Below are 13,352 nucleotides of genomic sequence, written 5' to 3' on the forward strand. Positions count from 1 at the left end.
AGATCAGTTCTTAGGGACAGTGCCCACCTCAGGCCAGTACATTAGTCACTCTCACTTCCCCCTGTCCTTAATCTCAGGAAGGCAGATTCTGCACCACAGGTCATCACAGCTCATCATGAACCATGTTCCACTATTCCAGCTACCCTCCAGGAAGGAAAAGTAATGCACTTAGACAGGACACAATGTTTTACAGATGGTTTTAAGATGTAACTTTCAGATCTGGGAGGCCTTGTAAACTACAAAGCTTTCCCTTTCCTGCAACAGGCTTTAACATGCACGACACACACACACACACACACACACACACACACACACACACACGCACACGCACACGCACACGCACACGCACACGCACACGCACACGCACACGCACACGCACACGCACACGCACTCTCACACGCACACGCACTCTCACACGCACACACACAGACACGCACAGACACTCAACAACAACACACAATAAACCCAATAGTACTGATTCAGATTCTTACATGATCAGATTGAGTTGAGTCTGCCACCTAGTGGAGCAACAGGTATACTTCTCTGCTCTCTTCAGATCGTGGTGGCAGTAATTAACTTCAGAGCAAGGCACGCTAAAGATAACTAAGCTCATCACAGCTACAGTACAATTTCAGGTCATGTAATTGTCGGGCACTAACCATATGCTTCAGTGAATAAACAGATCTCTGAGGGATTTGAACTGTTTTCAGTATAATGTCCTATATGGTGGAGCCAGAAGAGCTTGTTATGAGGACAGGGCCATGCAGGTAAACACAAACACCATCTGGTCCTATAAATATGCAGCTGGGCCCCTGTAGGTCACATCAGTGTTGTGTTCAAGACCACCTAAAGCAAGACCAATTCAAGACCGAGACCAGGAGGGGGACAAGGGGTTCGAGACTGAGGCAAGACAGAGACCAGAAAAATGAGAGTCCATGACTGTAATTTTGTCAAATCACCACCATAACAGAGTTCAACATGTCCAATATTTCTGTGTTCATATTTCAGAACAATGTATGGATTCTTCAGACATTCAGAATAGTGAAAAAATGTATGCTAAGGGAAAATAGAGCAAGTCTACAAATTATTACTAACACAAACACAGTGGGGAACAATGGGCCTACTACACCTTCAGAGAAGGTTTAAGGATTTCTACATTAATTATAATAATTATATTATTATTTTTCAATGATCTGATTTAATCTGTTCAGTTTTTGTTGCAAAGGAAAGGGTTAACACTGAATAGAAAATAATATCCAATCAGGATTTTTCTTTGCTGGTCACTGAGGAGATAAATCGAGCTAGCAATGTCAGCCATTGGCTAGCTATATAAAGACATCTGCCATTCAACTATATTAGGGCAACATTTTGGAGTGACTGTGGAATCAACCTATCACATTTTGACTTAATGGGTGGGATTGCTTTTACAAAAACATATGGAAACTTCTAGCTAGCTTTTGTTGTTGGCTAGTTTGCAGCGGCTGCAGCAGGTGTTATCAAAGAGGATATTGTTGCAAATTTGCTAGCAACTGCCTTTTCAAGAATAACTTTCAACAAGAAGTTATGTTTCAAATGATCGACATCTGGTGAGTGAAACTGTGTTTTTTTATTACAGCGTGCTTACTGTTGTTCGCTATCTCTTTGAAAATAACTTATGTGCGTGAAACATTGTAGTATTTAAAGTGGAACTGACAGCATTTTAGCAACTTGAAATCTCATTAAAATCTTTTTATTTACACCACTGGGAAGAATATGACACTTTTTTAAAACATTTTCTGACAACCGACCACTAAGATGTGACTGGTTTCAGGAAACTAGGCGTATGTTGCACATCACTACTTTACAGGAGCGGCATTTGAACGTAAATGTCTAGACAATAGTGACCCATATACAGCTAGATGTGGCTGGGGGATGATTAAAGCATTTCCTTCACACGTCCCATCAATTTAGAGACGTGTTTAGGGTAAGCGTCATATAATAATTATCTCCTGCCATGTCACTGTTGCGTCGTAAAACAGTGTTGTTTGAAGAAGACCCTGTCTGTATAGTTTTTTTGCCTTTCCCCCCAGCATTGTCCCCCCATATCCACCATATCCATGGCAGCAGGAAGACTTAAGTCCTTCACAGTTGTATGGGGCTTGCATGTCCGAGCCGCACGGTAGCTCACCATATAAGACACTTCTAGTCCCTTCTTATTAATGGTATCTGTTGCTTTTATACATGTCTTACTACTCGAAAGTCGTCTTTATTCTCGCTCAAAAAACTTGCGTGGCTTATTTTTCAAATTGTCATGTTTTGTTTCTAAATGTCTGTGCAAGAGTGAATGTTTCCCACGAGAAAGTAACGGTTAATGTGACTGGATGTAAATTATTTGACTAGGTTACCTATATTTTACATTGTGTTGTTATTTCGCTGAACACTAGATGGTTTAATTTTATTTTTGGCAGTGAAACGATGCTACTCAGGTGAGAAAAAAACTCACCCAAACGTATAGCCCTGTTGGAAAAAATAAATGTACTGTTTGAAAATGCCCAACGGAATTGCGCGTTCCCTGGGGCAAAACCTGTACTAAGGCATTTGTGAAAATTCTATAGCAATATAGAGTGGGAAAGTGGCCGTGCGTTTGGACAATTAATAGACACTGCAGGAAATAAAACCGGAGTTTACACAGACCGGTGCGCTATAGCCAATCAGAGCTACAGTAGGGCTTTATACAAACAAGTCATTTGCCACTGGGCCTTCCATAATTCACTTTGAACTGGACTGTGTGTTTACAAGCAGTTGCAACAGTGCGACTTTAGATCATTAGAACGCATTCACCAAAAAAATCACCTGAATGGATTTCTGCATATATGTAAACACCATGGAAGTCCTCTTATATGTGGAAGTCATCTTTACAGTCCTATTGATGAAACGACTATGAAAAGGTAGGCTCTCTCTCTCCCTCAGTTATGCACATCAACAACAAGTTAAACAACTAATGCTAGCCAAAGCAAGATGAGCTAAAATCTAACAAAGGAACATTAGATAAATACTCAAACTTTTTCAGCTGGTTGGCTGTCAATATTGCACTGATAAACAATGGGGAATTGTAGCCTCCCCGTCCTTCTGCAGCTTGTCTGCTAATGCATGCTTGTCCCAACCAAGCACCCAAGCTCACTGGCTAACGTTGGCTAGCTTGCTAGATAGCTTCTTCCAGACACAAATGAGACCTCACTACCCATTTTACTCGCTGTAGCAGAGCTGGTTAGTCTGTTTACATGTTATATAGAGATTTCTTGACTAACTATTACTTATTTTGCCTACGTTTACTGACACCAGTCATATTAAACTGGGTTTCGCTAGTTTGTAAATTCATCAGCTCCTCTGCTCTCTGGCACACTCTGACGAAAGTGCTCTGAGATTGGAGTAGATAACCAGAGTGAATTTGCAAACCCAAGAGATATGATAACTGAATAATAGTCGTTCAAGCTCTTGCTAGCTAAACAAATGACACCTGCATCTTTAGCTGTGTATAGCCACTGAAAACGATATGAGGGGAAAAAGTCAGTCACTCACCCACTCCTCCAATGGCATCTCCGTGTTTTTAGCTTGCTACATAAATAGATAGGCTAGCCTATTAGCCACGTTATGACTGGCTTGTGATCATTGCCCATGCTAGTTTGATCATCCGTATTGAGCATCCGTATTGAGTGTCTCAGTGAGACCGGTCTTGAGTACTACAACACTGGGTCACATGCCAGGTACAGATGTCTGACAGCAAGGACGGATGACATAGGACATGTTGTAGTTCCATCACAGGCTGCACTGACACCAGCCTCAGCCTGGCATGGTCTGGGATCAAAGTGTGACCCACAGGTGAAAGGTGAGTGACCTGGCCTGGCTGGTACAGCCTTCTGTCTAGGTTTGCTGCTCTGCCAGCCTCTTATCAATTGCCTGTCCATCAGGGTTGGACTCAATTTGATTTACAGTAGATGTGGTAAATAGGTCAATGGAACTCGACCCAAACAATAGAAATGCCATGGAAACGTGTGGGGGGAATATGCCGTGGGAGAAAGATCCCAAATCTTCTCATTGCCCCCCAGCAAAATGAACCCACATTTAGGCTATTGTTTACATGTGTATTTCACAATCTGAGGTAACAATCTGAGTATAATGCTTGTATGGATGTCAACCTAAACACATGTCATCGTCACCAATCAACTTCTTTGCAGTTAAAAAACGACTTTGACTACCACCACCGATTTCTGTATGCTAGCGATGCTACCAGCTTACACTAACAAGAGTTAGTATTTAGCATGCACTTCTAAATGTTATGAATAGAAAACAGACAAATATATCCAAATTGGACTTAGTAACCACATTGTAGGCCTGTTGCAATACATCAATCATGACAGATTTGATAATTATCTACTTTGCTAGATCAGATTTGCTGAATGTGCACCAATCTAGCGTCCTTCTATCACCCACGGTCTGTATTCCATTGACCTCTTTACCACATCTATCGGAATCTTTGGGTACTCCACTTTTTATATCTTTTCACTATTGCCATGATACAGACATCATTCTCCTCTGTTGGTGCATATTCTAGACGGCTCTAATGATCTCAAGGACAGACAGTCATTGTAATGTTCTCATGTCATGTGAAAGATGTTTAATCAGCACAGTAATGATTACTGTTACCATAACATAAGGCAGAGTGCCATTTAGTTTGTTGCAAAAACAGACTGAAATGGATGATTTCAGTCTGCTTGATAACAATAACAGTAATTATAGTTTATTGAAGAAGTAGTTAGATTAGTTTTTGTTCCATTACCCTCTGCAGCTTTACAAGATATAAAAGCAAAGCACAGATACAGCACAAGCTGTTCAGCCCAGTTCAGTCACTCACAGCTACATTGTATGGTTCTCTCTGTTGTCTCTCCCTGTGGTAATTATTATGAAGGCTATGAGTCTCCTGCTTCGAGTCTTATACAGTACCAGACACTGTTGGCGTCATGGTTGAGGGATTGACTGGTGATTGGACTTCAGGACCCAGAGGGCAAAGGTCAACCCTTCCTTTTTAAACATTCAGTGACACCTAACAACAGATGCAGATACCTCAAATTCTCCTCATTCACTTTTGACAAGTGTCTACCTCGGTGTATTATTATATTTTCCAAATTGCCTTATAAGGAAATTCACAGGGACACAACCTACTGTTTTGGACATATTTAAACCCATTATCCACAGATATCTCTGTAGCTCACTGAGACTGATCCTAAATTCCTCCTGTTTAATGAAGTCTTACGGACACTGCCAGGGCAAGCTGTGTCTGAGGTGTTCTCAACCCTTTCCTCCCTCACCACAACACATCCAACAGGACACACTCAACACCATGTGCAAATCCCTCAAGGGGGCTGTGTACGTTACATGCCCTAAAGAGGGCTGAACTCACTCATGCCTTCTCATGTGTCTTTCTCACTGTATCACAAAGGGTCATGGGTCAGGGAAAGGTTAGTGTGTGGCTTACTCTTTAACCTTAATCTTGAGAATGGCCTGTGTTCAGTTGAAGTAGTAAGTACTAGTTTCCTGTCTCAGTTTTCAACATATACAGTGGGGCAATAAAGTATTTAGTCAGTCACCAATTCTGCAAGTTCTCCCACTTAAAAAGAGAGACGCCTGTAATTTTCATCATAGGTACACTTCAACTATGACAGACAAAATGAGAAAAAAAATCCAGAAAATCACATTGTAGGATTTTTAATGAATTTATTTGCAAATTATGGTGGAAAATACGTAATTGGTCACCAACAAATAATCAAGATTTCTGGCTCTCACAGACCTTTAAGATGCTCCTCTGTCCTCCACTCGTTACCTATATTAATGGCACCTGTTTGAACTTGTTATCAGTATAAAAGACACCTGTCCACAACCTCAAACAGTCACACTCCAAACTCCACTATGGCCAAGACCAAAGAGCTGTCAAAGGACACCAGAAACAAAATTGTAGACCTGCACCAGGCTGGGAAGACTGAATTTGCAATAGGTAAGCAGCTTGGTTTGAAGAAATCAACAGTGGGAGCAATTATTAGGAAATGGAAGACATACAAGACCACTGATAATCTCCCTCGATCTGGGGCTCCACGCAAGATCTCACCCCGTGGGGTCAAAATGATCACAAGAACGGTGAGCAAAAATCCCAGAACCACCTAGTGAATGACCTGCAGAGAGCTGGGACCAAAGTAACAAAGCCTACCATCAGTAACACACTACGCCGCCAGGGACTCAAATCCTGCAGTGCCAGACGTGTCCCCCTGCTTAAACCAGTACATGTCCAGGCCCGTCTGAAGTTTGCTAGAGAGCACTTGGATGATCCAGAAGAAGATTGGGAGAATGTCATATGGTCAGATGAAACAAAAATAGAACTTATTGGTAAAAACTCAACTCGTCGTGTTTGGAGGACAAAGAATGCTGAGTTGCATCCAAAGAACACCGTACCTACTGTGAAGCATGGGGGTGGAAACCTCATGCTTTGGGGCTGTTTTTCTGCAAAGGGACCAGGACGACTGATCCATGTAAAGGAAAGAATGAATGGGGCCATGTATCGTGAGATTTTGAGTGAAAACCTCCTTCCATCAGCAAGGGCATTGAAGATGAAACATGGCTGGGTCTTTCAGCATGACAATGATCCCAAACACACCGCCGGGCAACGAAGGAGTGGTAAGAAGCATTTCAAGGTCCTGGAGTGGTCTCGCCAGTCTCCAGATCTCAACCCCATAGAAAATCTTTGGAGGGAGTTGAAAGTCCGTGTTGCCCAGCAACAGCCCCAAAACATCACTGCTCTAGAGGAGATCTGCATGGAGGAATGGGCCAAAATACCAGCAACAGTGTGTGAAAACCTTGTGAAGACTTACAGAAAACGTTTGACCTCTGTCATTGCCAACAAAGGGTATATAACAAAGTATTGGGATAAACTTTTGTTATTGACCAAATACTTATTTTCCACCATAATATGCAAATAAATTAATTAAAAATCCTACAATGTGATTTTCTGGATTTTTTTTTCTCATTTTGTCTATCATAGTTGAGTGTACCTATGATGAAAATTACAGGCCTCTCTCATTGTTTGAAGTGGGAGAACTTGCACAATTGGTGGCTAAATACTAAATACTTTTTTGCCCCACTGTTGCTCATGTTGGTTTTCAAGCATGGAATTTGTCCTGGTCTTCTGAGCGTCTTGAACATTATATGGTGTTACAGTAAACCGTTGCATTACAGAATCTGAGGTTATTGTTGGTCTTGAGGGGTTTAGTCAGAAGTCCTAGCGTCATTACCATCTCTGTGTGAGTAATACGTAAACAGTATATCTGGTGTGCCAAACTTAACTAATGGATGTTTCCTAAGTCGGTGTAGCCATCTGCCTACGATAACCTACCCCTTACTTTCTCACTACAGCCAGATCAATACAGATGTTAAACATACCGTGCTTCACCTCAACCATGCCCTGATTTACTCCCAAAGCTCTCAATCAGAATGGTGTGACTTTTACATAAACTCCACAACTGATCTAATGGTACTTATGGAAAATAAAATTGAGATTAGTGAGTACATTTCAAAATAGATTGTTAATGTTTTCTTTTGTACCCTGTGTACTCCAGTTCAATTGTGCATTGACTGTCAACTGTTTGGGGATTCAGAATACTTTCTGTTATGTTCTGTTAATTACTGATGTCCCCTTTAAGAATGGGGCACCCTTGGTCATGCCCAGTGTTCTATGTTATTCTGGTACTAACTCGTTTTAGTAAATGTGAAGCTCCAGTTCAATTCCTTGTATTCAGAGTATTTCTTATTGCATTGTATTATAAGAGCTAAGACACTACACTTTCCTTTATTAAACACTCGTAGCACATACACACATGTACTTAGCCATGACCCAGCACTTTAAGGACCTGTAGGCTACTAACCACCTTCTACTTGCATCTCCCTCAAACATCTCTCTCCCTCCCTGATTTAGACAGTGTTGGTGGTCACAGACAATAGTGACTAAAGAACCACTTTGATGAGCCAGACAGTTGAATAGAAAAGCATTCCAAATAGCTGCATGGGTCTGTTCTTATGTCTGGAAGTCTAATTAAACAGTTATGCAACAAATACCTACACATAACCTACACTTCTGGTTGTGTAGTAGGAAATGTAACAGAGGAATGGTTGTTATTCGGCATTCTTATAGTGCTGTTATATCACATACATTACTTTGCAATTAAGTCTGAAAAGAAGATGGCAAGATTTAGGATAACTTTAGATCCTTGAGGAAACAAATCACTGATACTGTATCGTTTCTCTGCATGCCTGAGACCATAACACCAGGTACTTCACAGTAAAACTCTTTCTAAGAGGTAACCAGTATTTTTAGCCTGTCCGTTGGGTAATGTAGACAGGGATTTTCTCTGATTGCCTTAATCTGCCTCAGTGGGTCTTTGGCACAAGATGGATTGAACTCTACTTGATGTCCCAGATAGCAGTAGAGCAATCACAGTATTATCAGTGCAGACACAGAGTGCCATAACTATGCTGCTCTCTCATCATGGGTGCAGCCAAATCAAATATCCTGGTGTTACATCAATCTCTTCCCCATGGTGTTACATCCATCTCGTCCCCTCTGTGATTAAGAGGAGTTTGTTATGGTTCCTGAGACAGATTTATAAAACTATAACCTATAAGAACCTAAGCCAGCCATCCAATGGGAGAGATGAAAAAAAAATAGTTTCTCACGTTACAGCTTTCTATTACATAATATTCTATTACATTAAATAACCAGAAATTGTTATGAAAATTAATCAGAGCAAAATTTCCTCATTATAATTACAGCCTCCTTTAGCTGGTGTAGCGAAGCATGTGAGTATGATTCTTAACGCCTCACTTCTTACGTTGTTTATGCTTGCTACATTTAGGCCATACCACCCAAACACCCACCCATCCCAGCAACACAAGAAGAGGGGAAGCACCAGCCAAATAGTTTCCTCCTCCATTCCCCTCCGGTCTCTGTGCTAGTCGCAGTGAAAGGGAGTGTTGTTTTGTGCTAGTGGGGCTGATGGCTGGTACCGGCGCTGTTTTGTGAGGTCCAGGCTGACCGGGTATTCACATGGTGCCAAGCGGGGCCCGGAAACTGGCAGAGGGGATGAAATTACAGCCTGGTCGTGCAGTGACATTTTCACTGTTCTGAGAGCCTAGTGCTCTTTCTCTCTCTCACTCGATCACTCAGTGCTCTTTCCCTCTATCTCTCCATCCTCCCCTCCACTAATGGATGTGTGGGGCAAAAAGAGAGCGCATATGCCTCCTCATATTTACCCATGGGGGTAATTCTGATTTGGACTTTGTAGTTGAAATGGTGGTGGTGTTGGGCAAGGTTGAGTCATTTCATTGGTGAAAATGGCAAGAGATACCTGAAGATACAGTCACACTGTGTTGAGATCCGTGAATGTCATGCTGGTTGTATTTCATAACATAACAGACAATGGCATGGTAAACAAAGCAATGCAAAAAAATCTGCAGCCAACTGCAGTGAATCTATATCAATGAGGGTAAAGCACCTGCAGGTGTCTGATGTAGGTGATATTGTAATGTGTTCTCTTTTAACAAAATTCTTAACTTCACAGCTCATTCAAATTAACACTTGTTGACTCCAGGCTGGCTTCACCATAGCACAGAAATATATGTTGTATGAATCAGAGTCAGATATACTCCCATTAATCTGACTGTCATAAATTCCCCTCAGATATAACACAAGACCCCTGATGAGAAGATGCATGCATCCCATGCATCCCATAATGCCCTAGTAACCCTCTGGGAACCCCAGCTGTCAGCTCACATTCGGTGGCTCCATGGTGTCAACACACCCCGATCCACACCCTTAAACAGGCGTGTCCCACCCCATAGCTCAAATATTTGTGAATGCAGCAGTGTGCATACTCTGTTGGACATTATCTGCCTGATCAACAGCCAACAATGAGGTTCCCTGGATAATGAGAAATCTCTGGAGTATTTGCAGAATTTACATTCTCTATAAATGCCTTCATACCCAGCATTATGCACAGTTACATTCATGCATGGCTGCGTGATGGGAAACAATGGGAAGGTCAAGGTTGGTAATCCTGCCATTCAAACCGCTAATATAACAAGTGTCAAGACAGAGTAATACAAGTTGTTATGTTCTGTGTGAAGTTCAGCCAAGTGATTACGTTATATTGTTAGTCTGTAATGTCCACAGTTACCATACACTGAATATAGTATTATTGTAAACAGACACAGGTTTCTCTGTCTATTTTAAGCCAAAAGGTGTTCTTGGTTCTTTGAGTCTTCAAATAAATCCTAAGTATTCGGCAAATTAGATAACAGCTTATTTATAAGTTGTAGTCTAGCACAAAGGCCCACTCATGTGACTCCCCCTTATACCTAAACTACACCATCAACAAGTAAATAAATAAATATGCAAACATATATATATATATATATATATATATATATATATATATATATATGGTTAACAAGATGTATTTGGGCAGAATAGTATGACAAATTAACAGTGTTGAACAGCAACTCCAACCTGTCTTAGAATAGGAAGCCGACTTACCTTCTTTGAATAAGATGCCCCCATACTGCTGGATGTGCTGGTCGCTCTACTCCGTATGCCTGCTCAGGTGTAGTTCCTCTAAGTCCCTCCACTCCTCTAGGCAGGGCCAGGCTCCAGGCTCTCCCTCAGCTCAGCTCTGATCTGTCCACCCTTCCTGCATGCTCCAGGGAGGGGGCAGACGGACGGGGGCGAAGAGGAGCCTCCTAGCTCTCCCTCTGGCACCGTGACAACAACAGACAGGGGTGCTGTACTGTACTCCAGACAATACTAGTTTACAAGGTGTTCCTTAAGACTGGCTGTCCTGGCTGGTTGAGGAGGGATCCATAACGCCACAAATCAAACCTCAACTATTGCAAGGTCATGCTATGAGTCAGATTGTATAAAGAGAGGGAGAGAAAGAAGGCTGGGTTGTGTGTGTGTGTGTGTGTGTGTGTGTGTGTGTGTGTGTGTGTGTGTGTGTGTGTGTGTGTGTGTGTGTGTGTGTGAGAGAGAGAGATAGGAGTGTGTGTGAGTGAGGGGAAGGACTTCTGAGCATGGCCATTGTAGAAGAGCTGACCCTTTTCAGCCACCTGTTGCTGGCTGACTCCCCACTCTTAGCGGACTTAAGGACAGAAGGGGGATTATGGTAATTGGGCCTGACAGAGCAGGAAGCCAGGAAGAGAGCACACTGTGTCATGGCTGTCACTGTCACCAGTCACCACCCTGGCTACATCCAGGAGCTGGACATCGCTGGGCTGGACGGACTATACCTAGGTGTGTGTGTGTGTGTGTGTGGGGGGGGAGTTTCTAGCTGTTTGTTATGGTCTTTTTGTCTTCTCACCTTCTCAGGCTCTGCTAGGGCTGCATTTCATTCCAGAAAGTTGCTCCATTGCTCATGCCCTTGCTTACTCCCTTTGAATTTGGCCACTAGAAGCAGATGCCACAGATCGGGCAAGCTTATGAAATCACAGAGCTCTGGAGTCACAGCTAAGGCAGCCCACAGAGAGTTCAAAGGCCACCTTTGGTTTGGTTCACTCCTACTGTACACACAATGTCTTTGTTCTTGTTCTCATTCCCTCGCTCCATCTTACTTGCGTTCCTAAGTTTACATGTAGCTCTGAAACTTTAACTCCCAACTTTGCTTCTACCATTTGCTTAACAGCCTCTAGGGTAAGACAGGTGGAGAAAGAGAAGTCCCTTTGTACATCTATAATCTTTGATAGATAATGTACAATCAATAGATTTATTCTACACGAGTATTCTAAAATCATACATCAATTCTAAAAGGATAAATAAACTGATAGAGTTGAAGTAAACTAGAACTAGACATCAACAAGTAATATTTTACATATCAAATAATGAGGACAGCTCTGTAAAGGAACTCTTTCGTGCAACCATCATATTCCTTACTCTCTGCTCCTCCTCGGGATGCAGCCTCCCACCTCCACCACACCTGGCCAGCCATCATACACATTGGTCTCAACATTGTTCTTCACAACCTATATGGAGGATGTACACCAACGAACAAGAAAATGCATGATTAACTGACACAAAATGCATACAATTAGCTTTTTTTCAACTTTATAACCTTGAAATGAAAAGTACGTTCTTACTGTACCTTCTCAAAGGGGCTCTGTCCATTCATATCACCTGCTCTGACAGTGACATCACCCCAGTGCTCCCCAGACTGACAAACGTCTCCCTGATCGCATCAGTCATCCTGAGAGACAGCATCAAACAGTTTTAGATTTTGTCTAATTGGGTTGTTAATGGGATGCTGGTCAGAAAAGTCCTTTGATTATTTCCCGATCCAGAGTTGGAGTTACTGTGAAGGGTTGGGATCAATTTCATATCAATTAAGTCAATTCAACTTACTTTGTCGCTGATCATCTGAGGCCACCAGAACAATTATTTGGAGTTTAATCTCCCTCAGGAAACACCAACGAGTCCTCACCTAAATGCAGGAAGCATTTTTTTATGCATGGTTTTACAGTGCACTATTTACCGGGTACCTACGAATTCCAATGTAAAATGTTAATTACCTATAGCTTATTTCTTTAGGATGCACCAAAATAGTACCAGTAAGTAACATTGTGTTTTTTTTATTATGTTGAATTCCTGTTTTATATGCAGAGACCAGAGACACTTACTTTCAGAATATATGTTTACGGAATCAATCTTTTCAATCTCCCCACTTTCACCTTGAAAGAAACAACCAATTTGAATTAACTTACTGAAAAACTATTCAAAAGTTGTCAGTGTCTTTAAGTGTCTTTAAAGTGTATACCGTTTCTATTACACAGAAGGGCTTCTATAATGAAACTCACCATTCACAAGGACAATATTCAGCTCGACCATGATGTTGTTGTAAACGCTACTCGTGCTGCTAAAATGAATAAAATGTGTCACATTGCGCTATTACACACTGTTTCAAACTGTACAGTATACATTTCCAGACGGTGTCCCAATACTTTGGAATACTGTAGTATTCTTTCCCTGTGCTGCTCCCTTACGGAATGGGTGAGTGGCCTTGACCTTGAATTATATTTGATTGTTTCATTCATTTTCAGATTAGAAGTCATGCAGAATGAGAGGCAAGAAAATTCAGCTAGATAAGACTGTTAAGACTGTTAGGGCACAGCCTCTTATACATATTTAGACTTTCTATTCAATTGTAGTAATCTCTGCTATCTCAGTGCAACAGACTGGGCAACCATGTCACATAGTGAGTTTCTACTGCCATCTGTAGGCTGTGTGCTCA

At 41.8% G+C, this 13,352-nt stretch overlaps 1 protein-coding gene across 1 annotated transcript in view; it reads right to left on the reverse strand.

Annotated features, from left to right (window-relative positions):
* The window catches only part of LOC135540119 (protein FAM107B-like), a 43,723-nt gene extending 32,646 nt beyond the window's left edge, over positions 1-11,077 (reverse strand). Inside the window, exon 1 of the mRNA XM_064966518.1 lies at positions 10,613-11,077. Coding sequence (XP_064822590.1) covers positions 10,613-10,636 — 24 coding nt within the window. The 5' untranslated portion in view covers positions 10,637-11,077. The remainder of the gene's footprint in view (positions 1-10,612) is intronic.
* Positions 11,078-13,352: the final 2,275 nt, after the last annotated feature.

This window comes from Oncorhynchus masou, chromosome 5 (genome assembly GCF_036934945.1).
Source record: "Oncorhynchus masou masou isolate Uvic2021 chromosome 5, UVic_Omas_1.1, whole genome shotgun sequence".
NCBI lineage: Eukaryota > Metazoa > Chordata > Actinopteri > Salmoniformes > Salmonidae > Oncorhynchus > Oncorhynchus masou.